The sequence below is a fragment of the Peromyscus maniculatus genome, chromosome 12 (assembly GCF_049852395.1).
Source record: "Peromyscus maniculatus bairdii isolate BWxNUB_F1_BW_parent chromosome 12, HU_Pman_BW_mat_3.1, whole genome shotgun sequence".
Lineage (NCBI taxonomy): Eukaryota > Metazoa > Chordata > Mammalia > Rodentia > Cricetidae > Peromyscus > Peromyscus maniculatus.
The window spans coordinates 5,661,667-5,686,746 of record NC_134863.1 but is presented as its reverse complement, the minus strand read 5'-3'; the positions used below and the strand labels follow the sequence as shown (position 1 = coordinate 5,686,746).

Here is a 25,080-nt window from a genome sequence, read left to right as displayed (position 1 = left end):
ACACACCTGGTAGTCACATACACTTTGGGGTTCTTTTTTTTTTTTTTTTTCTTTCTTTTCTTTTTTCTAACAGCCCTGGCTGTCCTGGAACTTGCTCTGTAGAACAGGCTGTCCTTGAACTCACAGAGCTCCCTCTGCCTGTCTCCTGAGTGGTAGGATTAAAGGCATGCGCCACCGCCACATTAGATGCATTCATTTGATGTATAATAAATGTTACGTGCACCGTGTGTGCATAGATCTCTGGAACTGGAATTAGATGGCTGTGGACTACCATGTGGGTGCTGGGAACCAAACCTGCATCCTCTGCAAGTGCAAGTTACTGCACCATCTTTCCAGCCTGACAGGTTGCAGCACATATGACTTCCAAAGCCACATTTGGCCAGTGATGATGTGTCACAGAGACAGAATGTTGGAGAGTAATATTTTAAGGTGTGTTACTTATATTTATGCTGCATTTGTTTAACTCTGTGAAGCTGTGTTACTGTGCCTGTCTAAAACACCTGATGGTCTAATAAAGAACCGAATGGCCAATGGCAAGACAGGAGAAAGGATACGTATAAAGATTACATGGAGAAATCTGGAAAAGATCAAAGAACAAGAGATGAAGGAGGACTCCAGGAGCCAGCCACCCAGCTACACAGCAAGCCATGGAGTAACATTTGCAGAAGTTAGAGAACAGGAAAAGTCCAGAGGCAAAAGGTAGATGGGATAATTTAAGGAAAGCTAGCAAGAAACAAGCCAAGGCTAGACATTTATAATTAATAAGCCTGTGTGACTTATTTAGGAGCTGGGTGGCGGGCCCCCCAGAGTAAGAAAACAACTATCAACAGGAGCCAATTATGATGTTTATGGATATTTCTCACTGAATGGACACACTCTAGTCATCCTATAGGAAGAGTGCATCCTCCATGGGCACCCTCTTAGGCCTGACCGTCTCCACCACCTCCACAAACCTCAGAGGTGCAGTCTTCTAATGACAGGATGAGGTGTCGGGCTGCTGTAAGTGGGCATTCCTGTGACTTCTGGCTAGTGGCCCAAACTACCAATCAAACAGCTAGAGGTGAGTTTTAATCAGTTTATTTAATTCTTGAATAAGAATTATTCTCAAGGAACAAATTTTAAATAATTGGATCAGCATGTCAAAAGATCTTACGTCATACAAAGTGCAGATATGAGGACAATAAAACAGTAAGAAAATGGGGCACGGGTGAACCTCGGTGGCAGAGTATGCGGCATGCTTAGTATTCGTGAGGTTTTAATTCAACCCTAGTACTTAAAAAACAGACAAACTATCAGAACTTTGGGTAATAAATAAAACTGCAATAGGGGGCATAGCTTCAGCATTTATTCATTCTAACTTCCACATCTGGCTTCCCCATGGAACTCACTGACAGCCAGCAGATCAAAATGAGGATGAATTTGTCTGGATGAGATCCCTTCTGAAGACTATAAATAAAGGCAGAGACTATCTTTGTCAGGTACTCAGCTTCTGGCCTGAGTAGCTGTAATCTGCTGAAGACACCGCCCTATACTGACCTAGGAAGGAAAACCAAGGCAGGAAGCGGAACTGGTCTGCATGGCCTGGGGGAGCCCTGGAGCAGAATGCATGAAGTAGAGGAGGCGGCCACCTATGGGTCCTGAGAGCGATTTCTCTTTCCCAAGTTAAGCACACAACCTCCGGTTCTGCTGTTTTGCTGGTAACTCTATAAACAAACCATAAATAAGCATTCTCTGAACTTGTCAGAGGCAGTAACTATAAGCCAGTGTGTTGCAAACGATCTTTATTTTCCAGCCAGCCGACAGTTTGGACTTAAGGCTTTCTCCCCTTCTTCCGCAGCGACTGTCCTTCTCCTGAGAAAGCAACAAACCTGCCCCCAGCTTCATCCTAGGTGTGGAAACAGGATATTATTTTCAGAAACTCCTCAAAGTTTACAATAATTGCTTTATTCTATGGACTCGTGTCTCCTATCTACTTTCCCTACTCCATTATTCATAATAAGAAATGCTGGAGGAGGGCTGGAGAGATGCTCAGTGGTTACAAGTGTGGGTGTTGCTCTTTCAGGACCCAGATTCAGTTCCTAGCCTCCATGCTGGGCAGCTCACAATTGCCTGTAACTCCAACTCCGAGGGATTGTTCTCCCACACGGAGCACATCTTCACACACACACACACACACACACACACACACACACACACACACACACACACACACCAAAGGTCTGGATTTTATGGCATTGAGAAATCCACAAATCTCGGCTGTGACTTTCAGACTTACTGCACAACCTCCCTCAATTTGTGGAGGGCGCTGTCTTGATAGCCACTTTCAGCTGGAGTTATCGTCAAGGTGAAAAGGCATTTCCTACATCTCCCTTCCAAGCACCCAGCTCCACTACACACCACAGCAGTGTTCTGGTGGCGCCCCCTTGTGCCCATGTGGAGGGAAGGGAACCGGTGGCTCCTTACTGTCATCCTGCATTCAGACTCAACTACATACCACTTATTAGCCCAGGAAATCATCAAAATTCAAAACTCTAGGTACAGTTTCTATTGAACATCTATCACTTTCACATCACTAGAAAGTTGAAAAATTATTATAAATTGAACCATGATAGTTTGAGGACCTTTTACATAATAATCATTTTGTATTTTAAAATTTTTATGTGTATGGGTGTTCTGCCTACATATATCTGTGTAAAATGTGCATGCAGTGCCCATAAAGGCCAGGAGAGGGCACAAGATTCCCCCTAGGACAAAGTTACAGATGGTTTAAAAGAGCTACCATGTGGGTGATGGGAACTGAATCCACCTCCTGTGTGTCAGCGCCCTCTCCAGCCCCACAACAATCACTTTCAATGTTAAAAGGTCTAACACTCCAAGAGAAAAATCGCCCTCCACTTCACCAACCCAAAGTTATTTCCAGTCACTTTCCTGCACATGTGTTTACTTAATCCCCAAATCTCAGACCCGAGTTTCTAACATAATCCCTTCACTTCCAGGGCGATGATACCTAAACTGCTGTGATAAGCAGCTTCCTCTCTGCACACAGCTCTGTTTTGTTTGTTTGTTTCCTGGAAGTCTGGATTATTTTATATTTTTATATTTTAAAAAGCTCTTTACATACAGGCCAACCAACCACAGAAAACACTACCAAGCAACTCTTTCACAAGCAGCAAATTTTGTTTCTTCAGCATTGCAAAAAGGCACAGCAGGATTTTCCCTCATCACGTTTTAACCAATTAATCCAGTGCTGATATGATGACAAGCACGGAGGGCAGAGCACAGGTGAACTGCAGAATGCAGTCCTCTGCCTCACGGCCTCCTGTGCTCTGACTCTCTCCTCTGTCCATCAGATCACAACAGACTGACCAGTTTCGGGTTTGAAGAGTGTATTTCAAGCTGGGGCTAGCAGTTTCTTGCTCTCTAGCCCACATTGGCCTTTTAATCTGATCACATAAACTTTTAATCTGCCTCAGCCTTGTAAGTGCTAGAGTTACAGGTGTGAACCACCACTGGCTCCAGCTGTTTCTACTTGCTTTATTTGGTAAGGTTCAGCCCAAAGTATATTCCCCAGAAAGGCTTCTCAAAGATGTCTTTTGTGAGGTCAATGTGTCAGAAAATACTTTTGTTCTGAACCTGGTATCTCAATGGTAGGTCAGCTAGTGGACCAGTCTGGTGTAGAGCTGCCATGTCACAGACTTGGCTAAAAAACCACATTAATTTGTGAGCATTCTGGAGATGCGAAGCGGAGACCAAGGTGTCTGCAGGCTCTCTGGCTTGAATATGGCTCTTCTCTGTCTGTGCCTGGCCTTTCCTCTATGTGCACATTTCCTTTTTCCAGGACATAGGTCTGATTGGATTAGGGCCCCATTTTCCCTTAATTATACCCTGTCAAAAGCCCTGTGTCCTAACAGTCACATTGTGAAGACAACACTCAGCCCAGAAAGAGTCGGGTATAGAATATCAGGCTGGAAATTTTTCCCCTTGGAATTTTGTTTGCTTTGTTGGAAGAGTCATTTTAAGTAGCCCGGGCTAGTTTCAAATTCACAATCCTGCTGTAGCCTCCTGTGTGCTAGAGTTATAGCTGTGCTACCATGCTTGGCTTCCTGTGAAAATGTTTTTAAATAAAACGTGTTCTTTGCCAAGTTTATACATGTATTAACACATACAGACTGATCTCACCCCCACCTTATCTGCCTCCTGCACACGCCACAGCCCCTCTTCCCTACAATCTTTCTATTCTTGTCCGATTGTTCTTTTTGTTACTGACTGGATTTAACCAGGATGTCTGTATGCACATGGGTTTGGAGCTATCTACTGGAACCTGGTGGGCTCAGCAGCGGCTGTACAACTGAATACAAATCTCTCTCTCTCCCTCCCTCCCTCCCTCCCTCTCCAGAACCTATCAATAGTCAATAATTCAGTTATAAGGGGAGGGACCCATGAGCTTTTCCCTCAGGACTTTTCAGAACTTCTTACTGTGCATGCATCCAAAGACGATGTCTCTAACCTATGGTACGACCTCTGACCTTTCTAGATCTTTCCCTGCTCAGTCTAGAGCTGTTTTCACTCACTATCTGAAAGCAGTAGGTCCCGTCTGATCTGCAAACTAACGGCCTTCCATCTAGAGAACTTACTTTCACGATTTCTTTTCCCTTCCTCCTTCTCTTCCTTCCTTTCATTCATTCACTCGGTTATTTCTGCAATGAAGTCTTCTCTGTTGTCCAGGCTGCTCTTGCATTCCTAAGCCCAAGTCATCCACTGCTTCAGTCTCCTGAGCACGGGGACTACAGGTACATACTGCCATGCCCGGCTTTGCACATCTGCACTACCTGGACAGACCCTTTCATTTCCTGTCGCCTCTGTGCTAGGGACAGACAGCAGGCCACACTGACCAAGCACTCAAGCACCCAGCTTTACCCCTAACTCAGACATACAAGTTTTCTGTACCTTTACTGGGAGGGAACATTCTTCGGAAACCCTGCTGTTTAACATCATTATTTAGGTCTTCGACAGCGGTAAGCAAGCCTGGCTGCCACTGTCTGGAGTCCAGCAGCAGCCAATTGGCAATCACAACAGACAAGACACAAACATGCAGTCCTTTACTATGTGCTGCGATAGAGGTCCTGGCTACTGACTTCCCACGAGGCCTTTCTCCTGGAGTGGGGGAGGCTGAAGCCCAATGGTGTGGGAAAGGTTCTATGGTTCAAAGTGCACTGTGATAGGTATTCTATCTTTACCCCTTGTTTCCAAAGGTGTTTTCTGAGAGTTCTGGAATCTACACCAAATTGCCTCTTGGCTTTCCCCTGGCCCAGCTTAGAATGTTACTGTCTATGGTCAATATAAAAGCAGGTACCGGTTGTCCTTCTGTTAAAGACTTGCTGAAGTTGCCTCCTTTTCCAAGTTTATTATTCCATTGCCTTTCATCAAACTTTAGTGGCTTCCACAATACAGTAAAGCTATTCTTCAATCTCACATACTTAAATAGTTATGGTGAAACAGATCCTGCTGTGCCTGCAGCCTCACTCTCCTTCTAGAAATCATACTGGAGTGTCAGCACAATGAAAGCCTAACTGCATCTGATGAAGGACGCAGGAAGTTTTCCTGGAGGTACAAGAGGCCTACTGACATCTATTCCCTTGAGCCTAGAAAACTTTCAACACTGTCAGCTTAAGGCCACAAGAGGTAGCGTGTCAACCTGAGATGTGCAGAGAGCACCCTAGTCTTTGTCTCTGGCCACCCCAGATGCTAGAAAGAGTTCAGTAGCCAAGAGTGTCTGTCAAAGGTCCAGCAGCTCCTCCTACGTAGGCTCACAGCACAGCTGATCTCTGCACTACTGAAGCCCCTCAAGGGAGATATATATTATATCCATTTTATATATATATTTAAAGACAGATCTCATTTAGCAAAGTCTGGCTATGAGCTCCTGGATCCTCTTGCTTCAACCTCCAACTGCTGAGATTACAGGTATGCACCATGACCAGCTAAGGGTGATCCTTTGAGAAGGGAACCAGAAAAGCCTAGGGTCTAATGTGGGTATCCTGGAAACACATGTCACACTTGGGTAATTGTATTCCAGACACAACTGCTGTGTAGAATGCAATCTGCAACAGAACGAACCACTTAAAACTAATGCCCAACACCTTGGAGTAAGTTCCCGTGTGGTAATGCCTCCTGCTTCTAAGGCAGCCTTGCCCCACCCCCAAACCCGTGACAAGAACATGCTGGTCAGAGGCCTGCTGTCCTGATATCTTTGTGAAGGTCATTTTCTCAACGGGGTGACATTGACACCACGTGTCGTGGGGGATCTGGCTCTGTACCCATGCATCTGGACAGACACAATCACAGCATCAGGCTCGCTAGTATATACTCCAGCAATGAGATGTTACTTACAACGTACACAGAGGCTCTGTGAGCTAGTATCATGCTAGTCACCACTGTAAGGCAGTGCCAGACCTGTAGAAGTCTGAACCTCCATGACAGTATTCATGCTAACTGTCAATGTCTTGATGATTTTGGCCAATTTGATTTCTTACAAGCACATGCACCTATATACCCAGGCATCATGTCCAGTGATGGAGCCAGCTGGGCCTGTTCGCAGTACTCATTTCTGCAGGACTCTTACAGCCACGCCACTTACTCAGGAGTCACTGTGCAGAAATGACAAACTCTAGTTCTAGGTTAGAGAGATGGCTCAGCGGTTAAGAGCACTGGCTGCTCTTCCAGAAGTCCTGAGTTCAGTTCCCAGCCACTACATGGTGGCTCACAACCATCTGTAATGAGATCTGGTGCCCTTTTCTGGCCTGCAGGCATACATGCAGACAGAATACTGTGTACATAATAAATAAATCTTAAAAAAAAAAAAAAAAAAAAACAAAAAAGTCTAGGCTAGAAAGAACCAGAGTTAAGCAAGGGTACAGTTCAGCATGTGAGGCTCTGGGTTCAATTTCCTGTCCAAAACAGTAAGCAAAAAGACAAGACCAACCTGGGGTCCCAGATCTTTCCATGGCCAAACCTAGAGTCAGCTCTTGGCCTCTGGGTTGCCAGGCCTTAGCCAGCAGACCTGCAATGGATCTACAGAGTTCGCGGCCGTTAAGAACAGCAGGGCCACAAGAAGGGGTTAAATGTGACAGAAGCACCCTATTCGGAATGACAAAAACACTCATTACTAGTAAGTAAAACTGACCAACAAATTAAACTCACCTCTTCAACCTTTTTGACCAATGGACGTGAATTTCTGATGAAAGTGATCTTACCAAGCTTAAATTCATAATTAGGAATCCCTCTGTGAAGATGACAGACAAGGAGGAAGGTTAGTTCCAAGAAGGACTAAGACTTGCTTCTGACCATCAAGAGGAAGGTAGGGAGAGACAGCTAGTGCCTTCTTGGTAGTTCTCTGGTATACTCTGCTCTGCCCTCTGCACCTGCTAGAGGAACCACCAAGTACAAGCACTGCTTGTGAGACAGGGACTGTGGGCTCTGGGCTCAGTCTCAGACTTCTCTGAAAGTGCTCCACTGACACCCATCCCCAGTGTTCTCTTTCTGGTCACACAGATAGTAGACAGCTAACACATCCCTATCCCTGACCTGGGAGCCACCAGAAGAGGGTTTACCATGAGTCCCTAGACCAACACCATCACGCTTTACCACTGTCAGAGGACAAGCAAGGGCTTGAGCCTACCCAGTAGCTTGCTGGTTTGTTTCCAGCGCTGAAATGGGGCTCTCCTGTGTCGTGAGCTTTGGCACAAAGGTCTGTGTCAGACCTTTCTTGCAAAATGGCAACACTCAGCAGGGACACACACGTACAGACCTACCTCTTAATGTCTCCAGGCTTGATGGGGGAGGGACTGGGCTCAACCCCTTTCTTCTTTCCATCCAGTCTATTCCCAGAACCAGAGAAGGCCTAGACAAGGAAGTTAAGAGGTGAATGCTAAAACTCAAGAGTGAGCAATGTGTGCATTCTACTCAGAGACCCCAGAATAGGTGGCAGAGCCCAGATCCCCCTGAGTGCTGCCAGCCAAGATATCTCTACCAGCCCCTCCAAGAACTGTAGGGAGCCCAAAGGAGCCCTAGGAAACAGGGAGCAGCTGTGATGGCTGTTGCAAATACCTGCCAGGCCCCTCCTTCCCACATGTCTGGTCATACCCCCTCCACTCTACCCAGAACCTCAGCCTGCACATGAACCACTTCTGTTCACCAGGGAGCCTGGCTGGCAAACATGCAGCAAACTTTCAAATGGTGCAGGCAAATAAAAGCAGGACGTTCTCAGAGGTCAAAGCACACGTGCTAACAACTGCGGAACCCAAAGGAAGGGCTGTGTGTATCTATTACACTAATTGGACTTTTGGTAGACACACACAGACACCCCCCCCACCCCCGCTCCCCATACCTAGAGACCATGCCCAAGTCCTATGTTAGGTATAAGTTTTGAAAGGACCAAGAGAAATTGGAAGCCTTTCCAAGTTGCCAAGGTTCCAGGAGAAAGCACATATTGAAAGGTTTGGTAATTGAGTAAGTGACCTATTTGTCTGCTCATATGGGTACCCAGAGCTCATGTCCTGCTAATGTTCACAAAGCATCATTGAGGACAGTTCCTGGCATCAGGATGCAGAGAGATCCACATCGCCTGGTACTCACACGGAAGCCCACTTCTCCAGCATAGCCACTGTGGTCAGCTTCTCCCTCCTGACAGGAACACAGAAAAACAGGAGGTGAGCTTCTCAGAGTGGATGGTCAGTTTCCCCCAGAGCTCCCCAATCTCCATCAGCTAGAACACACTGTCCTCCTAGGAGGCAAGCCTAAAAAGCAGCAAGGACTCTGCTAGCTAGTCCCTTCAGAGTCCACTCACAAAGAAACACAGGAGGGGGCCAGCAAGTTAGTTGGCTCACCAGGTAAAAATGCTTGCCCCCAAGCCTGAAGACCCGAGTTCAATCCGTGGTATCCACGTGGTGGAGGGAGAGCCAACTCCAAAGGTTGTCCTCTGACCTCCACACACATGCCATGGCACATGTGCCCCTAGCCCCCACACAACATATTTAAATGTAATGAAAACACGCAAAAAGAAGCATGGGTATAAATATCACACACATGGTTAAGAAGGAGGACTCAAGAAAACCACTTACTATTGACTCCTCGTGCTGTACTGGTCTTTCTGGTTCTTTGTAGCCCAAGGGAGCATCAAAATCCACCTGTGATTTGAAAATAAAAGGTGAAATTCTGAGACATGGCCGCACTCAGCCTCCTTAACTAATTCAGACAACAGTAGCTTGAGAGTTCGAAGAAATAGCACTAAATGTGCGTTCTGCCCAGTTTTTCTAACAGCAGCACTTTATACAGTTCAGCATCACTACAAGAACACCAACATCATAGACACACTGCTGTTATTGGAAGGTGTGTGGTTAGTTAAATATAGCTATCACCATGGTGGTCCTGTGTATCTATTACCACAGGAAGATACTAAATAGAACTACAATAATCCACATGTTCCTGGCAACCAGTCATCTGTCTTCCACTTCTAAAGTCTGACACCTTAGAGTGTCACATAAATGAAAAGAGACGGTGTAACTCTTCTCAGTAGTCAGCTGACAACTCCCATTCCCTAGGGACTACTAGGTGAGTGGCCTCCTCCTACACTCTTGACAGCATCTTCCCCTCTTCCCCTCTGTGGCACCCTCCTGGGGTCCTTCCTGACCTCCCTAAAATCTGAAAAGGTCACTCACATTCATGTCACATTCAATAATGGACACAGCCTTGTCAGGTTTGGTCTCCATCACCCGCAGTTCATAGATCTGCAGAAAGAACAGAAAGTTCAAGTGTGACTCACGGCCTGGCTTCACACCATCACCATGCCTTCCAGCGCTGACAGTGCCGCTGTAGGGTTTGATCGAAGGGTACTGGTCTCCACATGTGGGTAATTCCACCAGCTAGTTAGTATCGTATTGCAAAAGATTATTCCTGACCTAGAAATTCACATCTAGGAATTTATTCTAAGAGAAGAATTAGCTAAGTGTTTAAGGAGACAAATGTAAGAATGCTCACACCAGTAATGCTAAGTCTACCCTCCCAAAATGCCTATCAGTAGATAAATGAATTGTATTGCTTACATAGGAAGGAAGGAAGGGAGGGAGGGAGGGAGGGAGGGAGGGAGGGAGGGAGGGAGGGAGGGAGGGAAGAGAAAGGCAGGTGTGGTGGTGCATGCCTTTAATTCCAGCACTCAGAGGCAGAGGAAAGTGGATCTTTGAGTTCAAGGCCACTTTGATCTACAAAGTTCTAGGACAGCCATGGCTGTTTACCCAGAGAAACCTAATCTCAAAAAACCAAAGAGAGAGAAGGGGGGAGGGGAGGGGAAAGCAGAGGAGAGGAGAGAAGAGGAAACGGCTAAGGCTGTATAAAGCTCCATTGTTTCACACAGACCTAGAGTGTAGACGAACATGCATCTGCCACAGTGAACAGGTCTCACAGTACACCCCTCAGGGGTTGGTTCTCTCCTCCTACTGTGTGATCACCAGACTCCTGGAACCAGCATCTTTACCTGCATCCCCCAGCCCTGCAGCTTGGCTGTAGGGCATGTGTACAGTATGTGCAAGGCCCTAGGTTCAATGCCCAGGCCTGCAAAGCAAATGAATAAAATTAAATGATGGGGGCTGAAGAGGGGGCTTACTGGGTAAAACAGTGGCTGATAATCTGAGTTTGGATCCACAGAACCCACATAAAGGCTGGATACAGTGGCACAAATATCTGTAATCCCAGCATGCCCCTACCAGGAAAATGGCTAGTACACAGGCCAGCTAGTGTGGCCTAGGCAGCAGTGAGCAAGGAGACCCTGTACCAACAAGGTAGAGGTCAAGGACCAGTACCCACTAACACATGAGATGGTCCTCTCACACACATGCACGTACACACACTCTCACGCATACACACTAAAAATAATTAATAAAATGATAGTAAGAAAATAAAGGAAAACAAGATTTTTTTAAAGTGAGCATTTAAATTTCATTTCAAATCTATGTATGTGCTATGTAATATATAACCTACCCTTCCTTATTGTGCAAAAGCTTTATTAATAATTTGAATATCACCATTAAAAAATCATTATCACCTTATTATGAACAACACTGAAGCTGCTTATTTTAAAAAGTATTACCTAAAATAATCTGACAAAGCTAAAGATAAGAACATTTATTAAGTTCATACCCTCAAAATATTAGGATCTAAAATGAATAGAAACGGGAAGTAAGAATTCTCAGTATTAGTTGACTTGAACACATAAGATACAAGGGAACCACCAGAGATGCAGCTGGATCCCCACACTGACACCATGTGAGGAACTGGCTGACCAGGTTCCCGAGCACAGTTGTGGGGACCTAGTCTGAGGGGATCAGTGCTGTGTGAAGGAGTTTGGCACTGGTCTCAGAGAAGGCCAAGCTATGCCAAGCTGGGGTTGGTCCCGGCTAACTCCACAGCTATCGCTTTGTAGAGGCGCCACACTGTCACGCTCTGTTGCTACAGTCGGCAAGACTTATGTTATACTTTCCATCAACAACTCTGTGGATGGTGGGGAAGTGATGCCTGCTTGAGCTTTGTGACAGCTCACCTGTCATTTCACCTACTAAGTTGTCTTGAATAAGAGACCTACGGGAAGCAGAGACCCATGGATGAATGTAAGCAGTGTTCAGATTCAACAGACCCAAGTCAGGAAGCGGCTAAGGGAAGATCCATGTAAGAAAATGTATGCTCCCATGAGAAGAGACCCCAAGAGGCACTATCCTCAAGCAGCTGAATTCTGCTTCCAAGGTCACAACAGCACGTTGTCCCACAGCAGGCTCTGCTCCTCAAGGGGCTGCCCGCTTTCAAGAGGGTGTAACAAGGACGGGGACACCGTTAGCGTGGTTTTGGTTATCCCAACATGGCAAAGGCCTGGCTTAGATAAAAGGATAGAAAAGACCTTTGGTGGGGGGAGAGGGAAGGGACCTGCTTTGCGGTCTACATCAACCTTGAGCCCCCAACCCTGCTGCCTCCCGGAGGGTTAGAATATCAGCACGACCACCATGCTCAGCTAGCAAAGGCTTTAAAGAAACGGATTAAAAATATTTCTATTTTATGAATGTTTTGCCTGCATATATTTGTACCAGATGCCTGTCTGGTGCCCAAGGACCAGAAGAGAGTGTCAGATCCCCTGAAACCAGAGGTACAGGCAGTTGTGACCCTCTATGCGGGTGCTGGGAATTGAACTGAGTTCTCTGCAAAAGCAACAAGTGCTCTTAATCACCGAGCCATCTCTCCAGCCCACTAACAGATGTTTTTAAAAGCAGCGGTATGATGAGTATGTATAAATATTAAGCCTGTTTGCCTATAAATGTCATCAGTCTTAACAGTTTCTGAACGTAGATCACCTTTCTCAATGCTTTGACAAAGCACCTGACGAAAACGACCAAGGAAACCAGGTCCGTTCTGGCTCACAGTTCCAGCAGGAGCTCAAGGCAGCTGGTCACACTGCACCCAGTCAGAAATGAGACCGGTGCTCAGCTCATACTGTTTTTATTCAGTCTAGGACCCCGACCCATGGAACAGTGCCACCTTAATTAGAGTGGGTCTTCCCATCTCAACCTTATCTACAAAAGCCTTCCTGTGGACATGCTCAAAGACTTGTTCCAGGGTGTCGCTAAATCCCATTAAGGAGTAATCAAAATTAACCACCATAGTGGGCTAGGGAGATAGCCCAGTGATTTACTTTATATAAACACACACACACACACACACACACACACACACACACACACACACACACACACACACACACATCTTTAAAAAAATTAACCATCACACTGAGTGAATTAGGGCTCTAAATGTGAACCCAGGAAATTAAAAAAAAAAAAAAATTAAACAAAAGGCAGCAATTCGGTGATAAAAATCAATTTTAGAAAGAAGCCTCATTCAATACCTGAGTGGACAATGATGATGGACTCGAACATTCTCTTGTGAAGAGAGAGGGGAGTCTCGTGAAACCTGCTGTCTCCTAGATGGTAAGATTACTAGCAAGTACTACCAGGCTCAGCCAACAAAGACTTTTTTTAACAAATTAAAGAAAAAAAGAAAAAGGGAAGGAAATATTTGTTTCTATTTTAAGTTTCTGAATGTTTTGCCTGCATGTCTGTATATGCACCATAGGCATTCCTGGTGCCCACCAAGACAAGAAGTTCCCAGACTCAAGTGGCCCCTCCCTGAGAGTAGCTGCCTTAAATTGTACAGGGAACTCTGCTGTGGAACAATCTTTGTGCACTGTAAATATGTACTACTCCTATTTGTTAATAAAGAGCTGACTGGCCTATAACTGCAGGAGAGATTGGGTGGGAGAGTTAGACTAGGAGAATTCTGGGAAGAAGAAGGGCAGTGTCAGAAGAGTCGCCAGGAGACACAGAGGGAGCAAGACATGCTAGAGGACAGATAAAGCCACAAGCCACGTGACAGCATATAGATGAATAGAAATGGGTTAATTTAAGTTGTAAGAGCTAGTTAGTAACAAGCATGAGCTATTGAACAAGCATTTATAATTAAGTCTCTGTGTTGGTTATTTGGGAACTGTCAGTCAGGAAAGCAAAGTCCACCTATAGAACCCCACTGATGCAGCTTCCATGAGCCACACCCCAGCTCACCCCAATAAACTCTTTGGATCACCAAAACAGACTTAGATGGAATTATCTCTCTGGTCTGTGGTTTCCCTCTCTCTGGGATAAACAGGCACAGTAACATAACATTCTTTTAGGGGTAAGGTAGCCAGGCTCACCTACCTTCTCATTGTAGTTGATAGCAATCACATCTCCAGTGGTCAGACAGGCAAAGTTTCTCAATGCATTTTCTAATCTGCATACATGCTGTCAAGGCAACATGACAAGATGCATACCTTCAATCGAACCACCAAGTGTCTGTGAGAGGTTGCTGAGCTCTAGGGTATCCGACATCCTCTTTTAGTCTTTACATGCAATACCCACACATATACATAATTAAAAAGTAAAATAGGGGCTGGAAAGATGGCTCAATGGTTAAGCGTGTATACTACTCCTTCAGAGGACCAAAGTGTGGTTCCCAGCACCCACATCCAATGGTTCACAGTCACATATAACCCAAGCTCCAGGGTAGGACCTAATGCCCTTTTCTGGCCTCCTTGAGTACCTGCATGCACATGTACATCCATCCACACAGACACACCCCAAGAAAAAGTTTTCAATCTTTAGAAAACCCCTGAAAACAATCTCCTAAGTCTGCATTGTAATATGGGAAAACTCAAGATCCTAAAAGGTTACAGAAAAGACAAGATCCCTCCTGCACTGACAGCGAAACATCTGTAGGTCATTCTGAAGGACAAATTAAGCAGCTCTTCCAACAGATGTCCCCTGCCTGCAGGACAAGTCATTTCTGCTACTGTCTATACTGTGGAGATGAGTATCCAACATGTCCTTTTGTCTAGGACTCAGCCAGCAGGGGCTCACAAAGACCATCCTGTCTAGGACCTGTTCAGCAAATATGTCTCTGCCAAGGCCCCCTGGCATCCAGGAGTGGACCCTTGGCACAACAGCCTGTTTCTACAGTGAGTGGAGAGTTAACGGGGAGGAAGGGAAGGAAGAGCAGATTCTGTCTGTATGTTTGTTTTTACATGTCCACGTTGCTGTTCAAGATTTTTGTTTTGTTTTTCTTTAGACAAAATCTTGCTATGCACACCTGACACAAAGTATGTCCCTAATTCACACTGGCCACACTTATAAATACATATATCCAGTTTAAGATGAGGTGCACACTAAAAAAAATCTTAAAACATAAAACGTTTGCTTCCTACTTGCTAAAACACAGAAAATGTACTCAGTCCACCTTTATCGTCTTCAAGTGAATGGGTCCTAACTATGAGCGCAGAGTGGACTTGATTACCTAGTTCGTGCTGAACCTGGGTCAAGGGCTCCACAGAACTGGCGGTTAAGGCAGACTCTGGAGTCTATCAAGTTTGGCTGTCAGTGCAGGAGGGGTCTTGTCTTTTCTGTAACCTTTTAGGATCTTGAGCTTTCCTGTGTTATAACGCAGACTTAGGAGATTGTTTTCGGGGGCTTTCTAAAGATTGAGAACGTTTTCTTTGGGTGTGTCTGTGTGGATGGATGTACATGTGCATGCAGGTACTCCAGGAGGCCAGGAAAGGGCATCAGGTCCCCTGGAGCTTGGGTTCTATGTGGCTGTGAACCACTTGATGAGCTGCTCTGCCATCCCACAGCATATACTGTGGCTCTTGGTCTCTGTTCTAGGCAGCCACAAAACTAAAAGAAGGTTCTCCTTTGGAGTCTATGAAGTGCCTGCAAGTCAGGACCAAGGGGATGTGCTAGCAAAGCTGTCACTATCAATCACAACTTCAACCAGAAACAAATGTGTGGTTCCACATGCTGTGCAGTGACAGCCGGGAACCCTCCTGGACAGAGGAACTCTATGTCCGAAGGATACACTGCTTTAGGGTTGGTGATATCCAGGAAGTCCGGGCTCTGAGGCTGGAACTTGGAGTAGGTAGCCACCTGAAGGTTGACACTCTCCACCTGAACCAGGCCCCCCTCTTCCAACAGCAAATTCTGCATCATCTAAAAAGAAAAAATTTGCATGAAACTCCTGAAAATTAAGAAGCCTCCACGGCTAACATCTGGCAGTCAGTACACTGAGCAGGTCAAAGTCTTACTTGGGGGAAAGAGCCCAGGATGAAGACTTGGAACAAGCAATTTAATTATGATAGGATGCCACAGAAGAAAAATCCAGTGAGGGACAAACATGGAAAGCAGACCAAGTAAGGGATTCAACTGAGGCTGCATCATCAGGCATGATCTGTCTCTGCCAGGGCCACCTAGACAGGCCATCAGTTTCCAGCCTCTTGTATACAGCATTCCCTAGGATGTTTAACTTCCCAGCTCCAGAGCTGTCCCACAAGCAGCATTCAAGGCCCCGAAGCAATCAGGACCACATTTAGGACAGAATGACCACACAAGGAAAGGCTGGTCATGGAAGGCCCAGAGATATCTGCTACAGAGGGTCATAAGAACACTAATAGACGCGCACTGAATAACCACCCAGTAAGGCTGCTAAAGACTGAGGGTGGGGACAGAAAGACATGAACAAAGGCCACGAGACTCTGGCACGTGGGAACCAGGGCACTGCAGTACCACCAAGTCAGAGGTGGGGAGGCGTGTTCACGGAAGAGGGATGTGCAGGACCCAGGATGGATTTTTGCTCATTTTAAATCTTTCTGAATAGAAGTTGGATACACAGATGGATGAGTAGAAAGAACTGCAAAGCGAATTTCCGTTGGCCTTCCCTAATACCTCAACAGTAATCAAGACATGGCTACCTCCTTTTATCTTTAGGGGTCCCAATGCTGGCCCCTCCCATGAAAGGCTAACTGAAGCAAGTCTTTGAGAATCTTCCAAAGGAAGAAGCAGGGGCAGAGGGCTATGGTGCAAGTAAGGAGGCATTAGTCTGGAGAATGGGGTGTGCTGAGGAGCAGCCCCAGGACGAGGCTGCAGAGGCTCCAGCACACTGTACTAAAGGGCTGGAATAACAGAAATGGAGGGCAGCCACTCCTCCAAATGCCACAGGCAGCCACACAGGTTGGAAAGGCAGCTGGCTTTGACAAGTGAGGGCTCTGTGACCCTAAGTACAGGTGTCCTAAGGGTCAGAGCCAGCCTGCATCAGGTCAAAGCAATATAAAGTGGTCATTTAGGAAGAAGGCAACTGTGACGTGAGGCTCTGGAACACACAGAACAAGAGAGTACTTGCAGCTTCCCCAGACAGAAGCAGGACAGAGCCACAGACAGCACGACACAGGGAAAAGGGTCAGGCCAAGCCCTGGGGAACAAACAGACTTCTGAAAAGGACCTGAGATGTCACTCTCTGCCTGGTCCATGAGTGGGCAGTTTGGTGCAGATGGCATGGCAGGTCCTGGCCTGGTGGCACCCCATGCTGGCAGGCAAACTAAGATAAGTATGGTTAACAGGTGAGGGCCCAGCAGCTAGGAGACAGGCTAGCATTTCTTGCAGCCTGGTTCTCTCTGAAACTTGGCTGCTGCAGGTAAGATAAAGTCCACTGACAACCCACTCACATACCCCCTTGTCACCTGACCTAGAGGCTGGGAGATAGTAGGCAAATGCCTGCCCATGCCATGAACTGGAAGGTCAGCTCACAAGGGGAAAACAGCCCTGTACCCTACAGGCTTCCTAGGTGCCACGTGGCATCTCAGAGAAAGGAATTCAGATAGCTGCCTGGGCTAAAGCTGTCAAAGAATCTGGACAAGCAGCCCCCACACGGCAAGGCTGAGACCTAACCGGAGGCTCTTCAGAGCCCATGCTGTCGCCACCTCCCACTTCATCTCAGTAGCTGAGCCCAGGGCCCTGCAGGAAGGGAGGACACTGCCTTGAGCACAGCAGACACAAGGGCAGGAGTGAGGAGCGGGGCAGGTCTAGGCTTTAGCAAGAAGTCCTACAGTAAGTCCGGGACGAGCACACACAGCACAGAGAAGGCCTGAAAGCAGTTCCAAGTCCAAGCAGGGCTCCTGCTGGGGAGAACACGGCCACAACTCACCAAGTGCCCCGGGGCCCGGCTGGAAAAGAAATGACCTTTAGAATCCCATGGAACTGTGAAAAAGAGAAGCTGCCCCTCTGAAATGTGTGGGTCACTGTGATGGAACAAGCAGGGGTGGAGGAAGCCGCAGAACACTGTACTGGTAGCAGTGGAGGACAGCAGACAAACCATTTCTGTGTCCTCAGCCCCATCCACAGCCTACCCAGGGGCTTTCAGGTCACCTGACACCATGAAGGCACAAAGATCAGGACACAGGCTTCCCTGGGAAGGTTTCCCAAACCTGAGCTTGTCAAATGGACAGAGGACAGAAGGGACGGACAGAGGGAAGAAAGGGATTCGCACCATCTCCACAACACCCTACAGAATGCTTGGCACCTCAGGGTCCTCCCCCAGTGCTAGATAGTTCTGCTAGCCTCTCTGAGGTGCCTGCTCCAGGGAAAGCTCTGTACCTGCTCACGCCCTCCATGAGGTACCCGTCTGCAATGACATCCTTCACGTCAGCTTGGGCTGTGTCTACACAGTTAAGCACAATGTTTAAAGACAGTACAGCACAGTGCTGAAGAGGTCCTCCTCTTACTGGGCCTTTTTACTTGAAGGAAGGACTCTCGGGCATGCACACACATGCAAAAGGGGTCTCTATTTATGAGGTTCCCAAAGGAAAGACTCTCTACAGACCCTAGCAGCCCAACTCACCCAGTGGGGGAGGTAACAGATGCCTTCATCAGCAACAAACTCCAGTACACCACAGTGTGTCATTCGGTCTGAATTCTTATTGGTCAGTTTAAACAGCATAGGATAGGTAATGTTGAGCCGGCCTAGGAACAAAGAGGTTATAAAACACAATCAGGTATCCCACCCACCACCAGTTCCTGTGAAGGGAACTTTATTCACCCAATTGCCCCATCCAGTGGCCTTGTCCCCTAAACTTCAGTGCCTGCCCCCACACCCCTACACTGCCCAGTCAGAAGGGTATCACTGTCTGCAAGAACAGACCATGTGGCCTTAGAGGAGCCTGGTGACTTAAATCACGCAGCACCAGCACAGACACGACTTTCTAAAACCATGGTTCATAAAAGAAGCACGTTCATTTATTCACCAATAATTTAAGTGCCAACCATGTGCCATACAAAAATCTCTTCCTTTACAGGTTTTGATTTAGATAGGCAAGACTGTGAACTGATATGCACCAGCAGACACTGCAGGAACCCGGGAAGGAGAGGGTGTGAGAGTGAGTCAGGAAGGGAGGATGAGAACGCACGGAACAGAAACGCATATCCAGGCCCAGTGGGCAGCCCTAGCTCACTCAGCAAGGTCACAACATGATATGTGTCCACATTCCAGTGGTCTAAGAGTTAAATTAGGGCTGCACAGAGGGCAGGAGACAGCAAGCAGGGCTGGTGAACACGGACTCCACAGGCACAGGGCAGAGAAAGGATAGCCTGGCCACATGAGACAGGAAAAGCCTGGGACACTGGGGGAAGGGGCTGAAAGGAGACCAACAGTGTTTGCCATGTCCTGGGCATTTGTTTAATCTTTCCAATAATCAATAAGGTACTAGCATCTCCCCCTTTTTAAATTAACAGGAAAAACCAAGACATGTGGCTAAAGTAACATGCCCCAAATTACCCTGCTCAGGAGTGGTGATGTTGGGATCCAGGACAAGTCTGCTTAAGCCTGGGAACACTGTCACTGAAGTAGACTGCAGCTTGTCAGGCTAAGCACACACACCAGGACTTCCTCCACAGCCCTGGATGGCCTCCAACTCAGAGGCCTGCCTCTACCTCCCCAGTGCTGGGATTACAGGTGTATGCCACCACGTCTGGCAAGAAAAGCCCACTTAGCATCGGGAGGTAACGTAGACTCTGGCCTCTCTCTAAATGTTGAATGGATGAAGTGAATCAGGGAAGAGCTTGGGTAGGAAGCTCCAAAGCAACTTGGAAAACAGCCTCACTAAGGTTGCAAGCATAGTGTAACTGAGACAAGTAGCCCAGGGCCAAAGAGCTGGGCTCTGGATCACTAAAACACCCCCAGCTGTGGAAGCTCCATGTTGACCCCTAGACATACTTGGGTGCCCCAGAGCAGGCTCCAGCCAAAGATCCAAGACTGTTGTAGTATCCCTCAGCCACTGACTGATGGAGAGCCTGACTTCAAGCTCCCCAGTCCTCTGTGACACTGACTTCCTCCAGTCAGAGAAATAACCTGCATTTCACAAATCAGGACTCCCTTGGCCTTAATTGGTTAAAAAGGGTTTCTTCCATCACATTCCATCATGTTTGAGCACAGTGGCACATACCCAAAACCCAGACACTCACAAAGTCAAGGCAGGAAGATTTTAAGTTCAAGGTCAGCCTAGTTAATCTGGGTGAGACCCAGTCTCAAAGAAGAAAACCTTTTAAAGGCTCAGGGTATAACTCAGTGAATAAGCACTCACCTAGCTTGCCTGATCCCCAGTACAGCCAAAGCAAACGAATAAAAAAAGGTCTGAACATTGATCTAATCTGGTCTGAAGCCCACTGATCCAGGTCCCGAGTACCTTCCAGGACACTGTTCTAAGGGACATACCTGGGCTCCTTGGTCAGCTCACTCCAAAAAGCAAGACCAAGGACCCAGTCTATTGTGAACCCCATAGCTCCATTCTACCTGCTGCCTAAATAGAAGCCTCCAAGGAACACAGCCCAGCTAGAGCTGGCACATAGGTCACCTCCCCACTTGTCACTAGAACCAGTGACAGGTTCCCAATTATCATTGCAGCTCCAATGAACAGACACTGATGGTGTCCCTGCTTGAGATACTGAAAGCCAAAGAAGCTGAGCCAATAGTTGGGCAGGGCAAAGTGCAAAGCCCAAACACAGCAAAGTGGAACCTATTTTCTGCAAGTCACCACTACATCCCATAACCAGTCTCCACAGGATGAATTCAATGTGGGAACATCAAGTTCCAAAAGCCAAGAGTGCATCCATAATTAAGTCTGTCCATAGCCAAGAAAGGAAGCTTGTGGCTCCTCTCACGAGGGGCCTTATCTGGCATAGGAAGAAAGTGATAGCTCAACCTCTGGTTTCCTGGGGATGCAACGTCACACTGGAGGTGAGAAACTCAGGTCTGGAGCTCAGGAGAGCTATCTGGAAAGGAGGCAAAGATCTACTTCCTGTGGTCCTCTCGTAAATCAACCATTCTTCCTTTAGGGGACAATCTAGTGAGCCCACACCACAGTATGAACTGCTCAAGCATTATGCACTGTACCTTTGTATCTAGAAAAGCAATCGAGGCAAGCCAGGCAATGGAGTAAGGGGCTGGATGGGAGGGGACAGAGAGAGGAATCCCCTTCTCTGAAGGGTGCTTATAGTGCCCAGGCAGTGGAAAGCACAACCACACCTTGCCTCATCTAAGGCCTTGGTCCTTCTAGCCTAGCACACCCTCCAAAGAAGATTCTAACCACATCCTGACAAAAGTTACCTGGATCTGAGCACAATGAAGAGCTTATGCTCATTTTTGGCATCCATACTTATATTACCCAAATTGTCAGAGTCACTTAGGAAATACTTACTGAGCTGATCCAGGGCTGAGGGCGGCATAATTACTGTGAAAAAGAATATTTCAGGAATATTAAATAAATAAAAATAAAAGGGATAGAACAAAGTAAAGGCAAGACGTATATTTTCTGATGCATCTTTTAAAAGCTTTAAACAGTGCTTTTAGGGTAACCAGAATTTCATAATGACTTTTCATTAAGAATCTTTTTTTTTTGTTTTGGTTTTTCGAGACAGGGTTTCTCTGTGTAGCTTTGCGCCTTTCTTGGAACTCACTTTGTGGAACAGGCTGGCCTCGAACTCACAGAGATCCGCCTGCCTCTGCCTCCCAGTGCTGGGATTAAAGGCGTGTGCCACCACCGCCCCGGCTCATTAAGAATCTTACGTGAAGTTATTTATTTTTGTGCTCTGAATGGCACTGTCATCAAACATAATTAGTACCCCCCCCATGCCCTAGAATGAGTGACATTTACTATAATGCTAGTGTCTGATGCCCACATGCAAACTAAGGGCTGGGGGAGACTGACTACAAGGCTCACTCATGGACTCGGGGGCAGGAAAGGTTACTGTTCAAAGTAAAAACAAGCACATACTCTTCCCTCCTTTCTCCACATCTGACCTGTCATTAGGCCCTGCAAGCATGGACACGGAGAAGCAGCGGTACTGCGTGGAGAAGCGGTTCTGGAAGACCCGGGGAATCGGGTGGTCAAACATGTTGAAGGAGAACTAGAAGGAAGAAAGAAACGGTGTTATTATCCAAACAAACACAGGTGCTTAAAAAAGATGAGGACTAGCCGGGCGTTGGTGGCGGCGTTGGTGGCGCATGCCTTTAATCCCAGCACTCGGGAGGCAGAGGCAGGCGGATCTCTGTGAGTTCAAGGCCAGCCTGGGCTACCAAGTGAGTCCAGGAAAGGCGCAAAGCTACACAGAGAAACCCTGTCTCGAAAAAACCAAAAAAAAAAAAAAAAAAAGATGAGGACTCACTATGTTCTCCAGGCTGGTTGTGAAGTCCTAAGCTAGCTCAAATGATCTCTCTTTTTCTTTCTTTTTTTTTTTTTTTTTTGGTTTTTCGAGACAGGGTAACTCACTCTATAGTCCAGGCTGGCCTTGAACTCACAGAGATCCACCTGCTTCTGCCTCCCAGTGCTGGGATTAAAGGCGTGCGCCACCACCGCCCGACAAGTGATCTTGACTTAGCCTTCCACATAACCTACTGGGACTCCAAGTGCAGACACTGTATCTAGCTCAAAGGTACATGTCTTCAAGCCAAACACTGAACATGTGATAAATGTAATCTCATTGGCCAGAGTGTTCTGACTTCCTAGGCAGCACAATGAACCTCAAATCCTTTTTCTCTCCCCCGTCTCATCCCTCAGGTCCAGTTTCCACTATCCTTCCCTTCTTTGTGCTACTATTCCATATTCTCAGATCAAGGCTGGGCCTTACATACACCTCACCGAGGTGTATACTGACCACCCACCATCTCCTAACCTGGTGTGCTGTCTGGAGCCCCTTCCCCTCTGCCCTTACCTTAGACTACCACCTCTTTGTTAAGTGCTTCCTATCTGCACGGCTCTGATCTGGGCTCTAAGGAACATCACTTTAGGAATGCTGGGGTACTAAGAAGGCAGATACCACCTCTGCTCTGGTGAATCTCATGTTAAAGACAAGGAAGGTAACAATAAAGCACAAATGCCTTGGAGTTTTAAAGACCAGAGGCAGGAATGGAGACAGAGAGCACCTGAGGACGGATATTAACAAGTGTTCAGGAGGAGATTATCACTAGAGACCTACAGGAAAACAAAAAGACATTCCAGGTGGAGGAAAGGCCGCTGCCCATGGATGCCAGCCCGTGTTTGCCTGTCTTCATCTGGCTTTTTTACTACAGTCATTTTCTTCCTTCAGCAAGCCTCCCCTGCCTGGCCATGAGGCAGGGTCAGTGCTTCTCCAGAACGCTCACAGCACAGAACAGACGCATACACTGTGCTGTAGTCTACTGACCTCCACACGCACAGATGTGCACCCAAGCACACAGACTCACCTACCCCCCACCTCTACTGCACACACACACATCCCCCACCAATAAATCTTAAAAGATGGTTCTTCCGTATTTTTCTGAGACAGGGTTTCTCTGTGTAGTATGGCTCCTGTCCTGGATCTCGGTCTGTAGACCAGGCTGTCCTTGAACTCAGAGATCCACCTGGCTCTGCCTTGGAGTGCTGGGATTAAAGGTGTGCACCACCACCGCCCGGCTTATTTTTTTCTTTAAGCACCAGAACTGTCTGACTCAGTCGTAGGTGCATGGCCCACAAAACCCCCTTTGAATGAAGAGTGGAGGTGAGCTCATCAAAGCTCCTTCCCTATGCCATCCACCTAAGCCACTGACTGCTTCTCTCTGAAACATAAATAACATCCTTAGAGTACGCGACACCCCTAGCAATATCCCTCCAACTCATTCACCCATGAACATGTCCTTTACTGCTCCTGTCTTCCATGTTTAAAGCTTTGATGCCTAACACATCAAATGGTTACATAAATGAACTTAGAAATCTGATTTAACAGTGACACTCGGGGTAAAATCTAATAACCACTTCTTGTTTTTAACAAACAAGTGACATGGAGTCAACACTACATACAGTAGTAATGAAACATCACTGCAGCCAGATGGGTGTGACTTCAAATCCCAGTGTCCCACTTTCGAGATTACTACCTCTTTAACTACCTATGTTCCCAGGGGGACTGCAGGAGTTAAAGAAGGGTGTTGTCTACTGTTGGTATCACAACCTCATGAACACAACGTGACATATGTCCTAAGGCATTATCTCTGCTGCATAAAAGGCCACGGAACTTAGGAAAAGCTTAATGTCCTTCGGGTTTTCCTCCCTCGCGCCACTCCCCAGGAACTCCCCAGCTAACTTTGAGTTCATGGAAACCTGTTGCGTGTCGAGCTCTTAAGAGAACTATGGACACAAAGTAACAGGTTCCTCTCTACTCTCAAGGCCCGAGTCCCGCCAAGAAGCATACGAGTCACGACTCGGACAAGCTAAGAGGAAAAGAGGAGGCTCGTAACTGTGGATCCCACTCGGGACAGAAGCGCTCGGGACAGCGGAGCCGGCGGGGCGCAGGCCCGGGTGACTCGGCACCTCGGCCGCCAGACCCAGGCCGTCCCCGCCGAGCGCCGCGGGCAGCACCGGTCTCGTCCCGCTCCCGGTCCCCAGCCAGCTTACCATGACTGACAGCACTCGGTGACGCCGCTTCTCTCCGTGAATCTTACAATAGAAGCCCTGAGCTCCCTCTACACGGTCGCGGCCGCCGCTCCAAAACCCAGAACCCGCGAGAGGCTCGCCGGAAGTGACGGAAGGGAGACCACAGGGACAGTACCGCGGCCTGGCGTCGGCAGCGAAAAGCAGAAAGTCACGGAGAGGCCTGGAGTTTGAAAAGTATTCAAAGAACACACGAAAACATTTGATGACTTACTTCACAGGACAGCGATTATTTATAATGTTTGGGTAGCATTCCCTTCCGAACAAACTTGGTAGGCTCCATTCTCGCTATTGACTACAATACCCAGAATGCAGGTAGTTTCCGGCCTTGGCTTCAGCCATCATGGACTCGGGCGGAAGTACGCTATATACCAACCCTCTACCTCGACCAACAGTGCCTTGAAAACGTAATCGCCGTCCTCAAACGATATGTAACTGAGTTTACTTTATGTCTAGGAGTATTTTTTTCCTGAGCATCCCAGGTGAAATGGTAGGCATACCTTCCCGAAGTAAAGATGTCCGCCGAGCGTAGGTGGTTTTGGGTGACTGGAAGTTAGCGTCAAAGGGAGTAACAAGGTTCGCAGCCGGACTCCAGATGACGCTTCTCTGGGGGAGTGGGCAGGGGGCGGGACTTCTCCAGCCGCCAATAGCGGAGCTTTATTGGCTGTCGCCCAGCGGGACCCAATCAGAAAGGAGGA

At 47.3% G+C, this 25,080-nt stretch overlaps 1 protein-coding gene across 2 annotated transcripts; it reads right to left on the bottom strand.

Moving 5' to 3' along the window:
- Positions 1 to 1,061: 1,061 nt before the first annotated feature.
- Ufd1 (ubiquitin recognition factor in ER associated degradation 1) lies at positions 1,062 to 25,021 on the bottom strand. 2 transcript variants are annotated; one of them, XM_006994454.4, is made up of 13 exons: positions 24,883 to 25,021; positions 24,347 to 24,545; positions 21,713 to 21,845; positions 21,137 to 21,169; positions 18,286 to 18,407; positions 15,475 to 15,605; positions 13,785 to 13,857; positions 9,717 to 9,785; positions 9,120 to 9,185; positions 8,635 to 8,682; positions 7,812 to 7,900; positions 7,201 to 7,282; positions 1,062 to 1,885 (listed from the first exon to the last, which is right to left on the bottom strand). In XM_006994454.4, the coding sequence occupies exons 2-13, from the start codon at positions 24,347 to 24,349 to the stop codon at positions 1,811 to 1,813; spliced, it is 924 nt and encodes a 307-aa protein (XP_006994516.1). In that variant the 5' UTR covers positions 24,350 to 24,545; positions 24,883 to 25,021; the 3' UTR covers positions 1,062 to 1,810. The 2 variants fall into 2 exon arrangements, with proteins under 2 accessions (XP_006994516.1, XP_006994517.1); XM_006994455.4 differs by having other exon boundaries at positions 21,739 to 21,845.
- Positions 25,022 to 25,080: the final 59 nt, after the last annotated feature.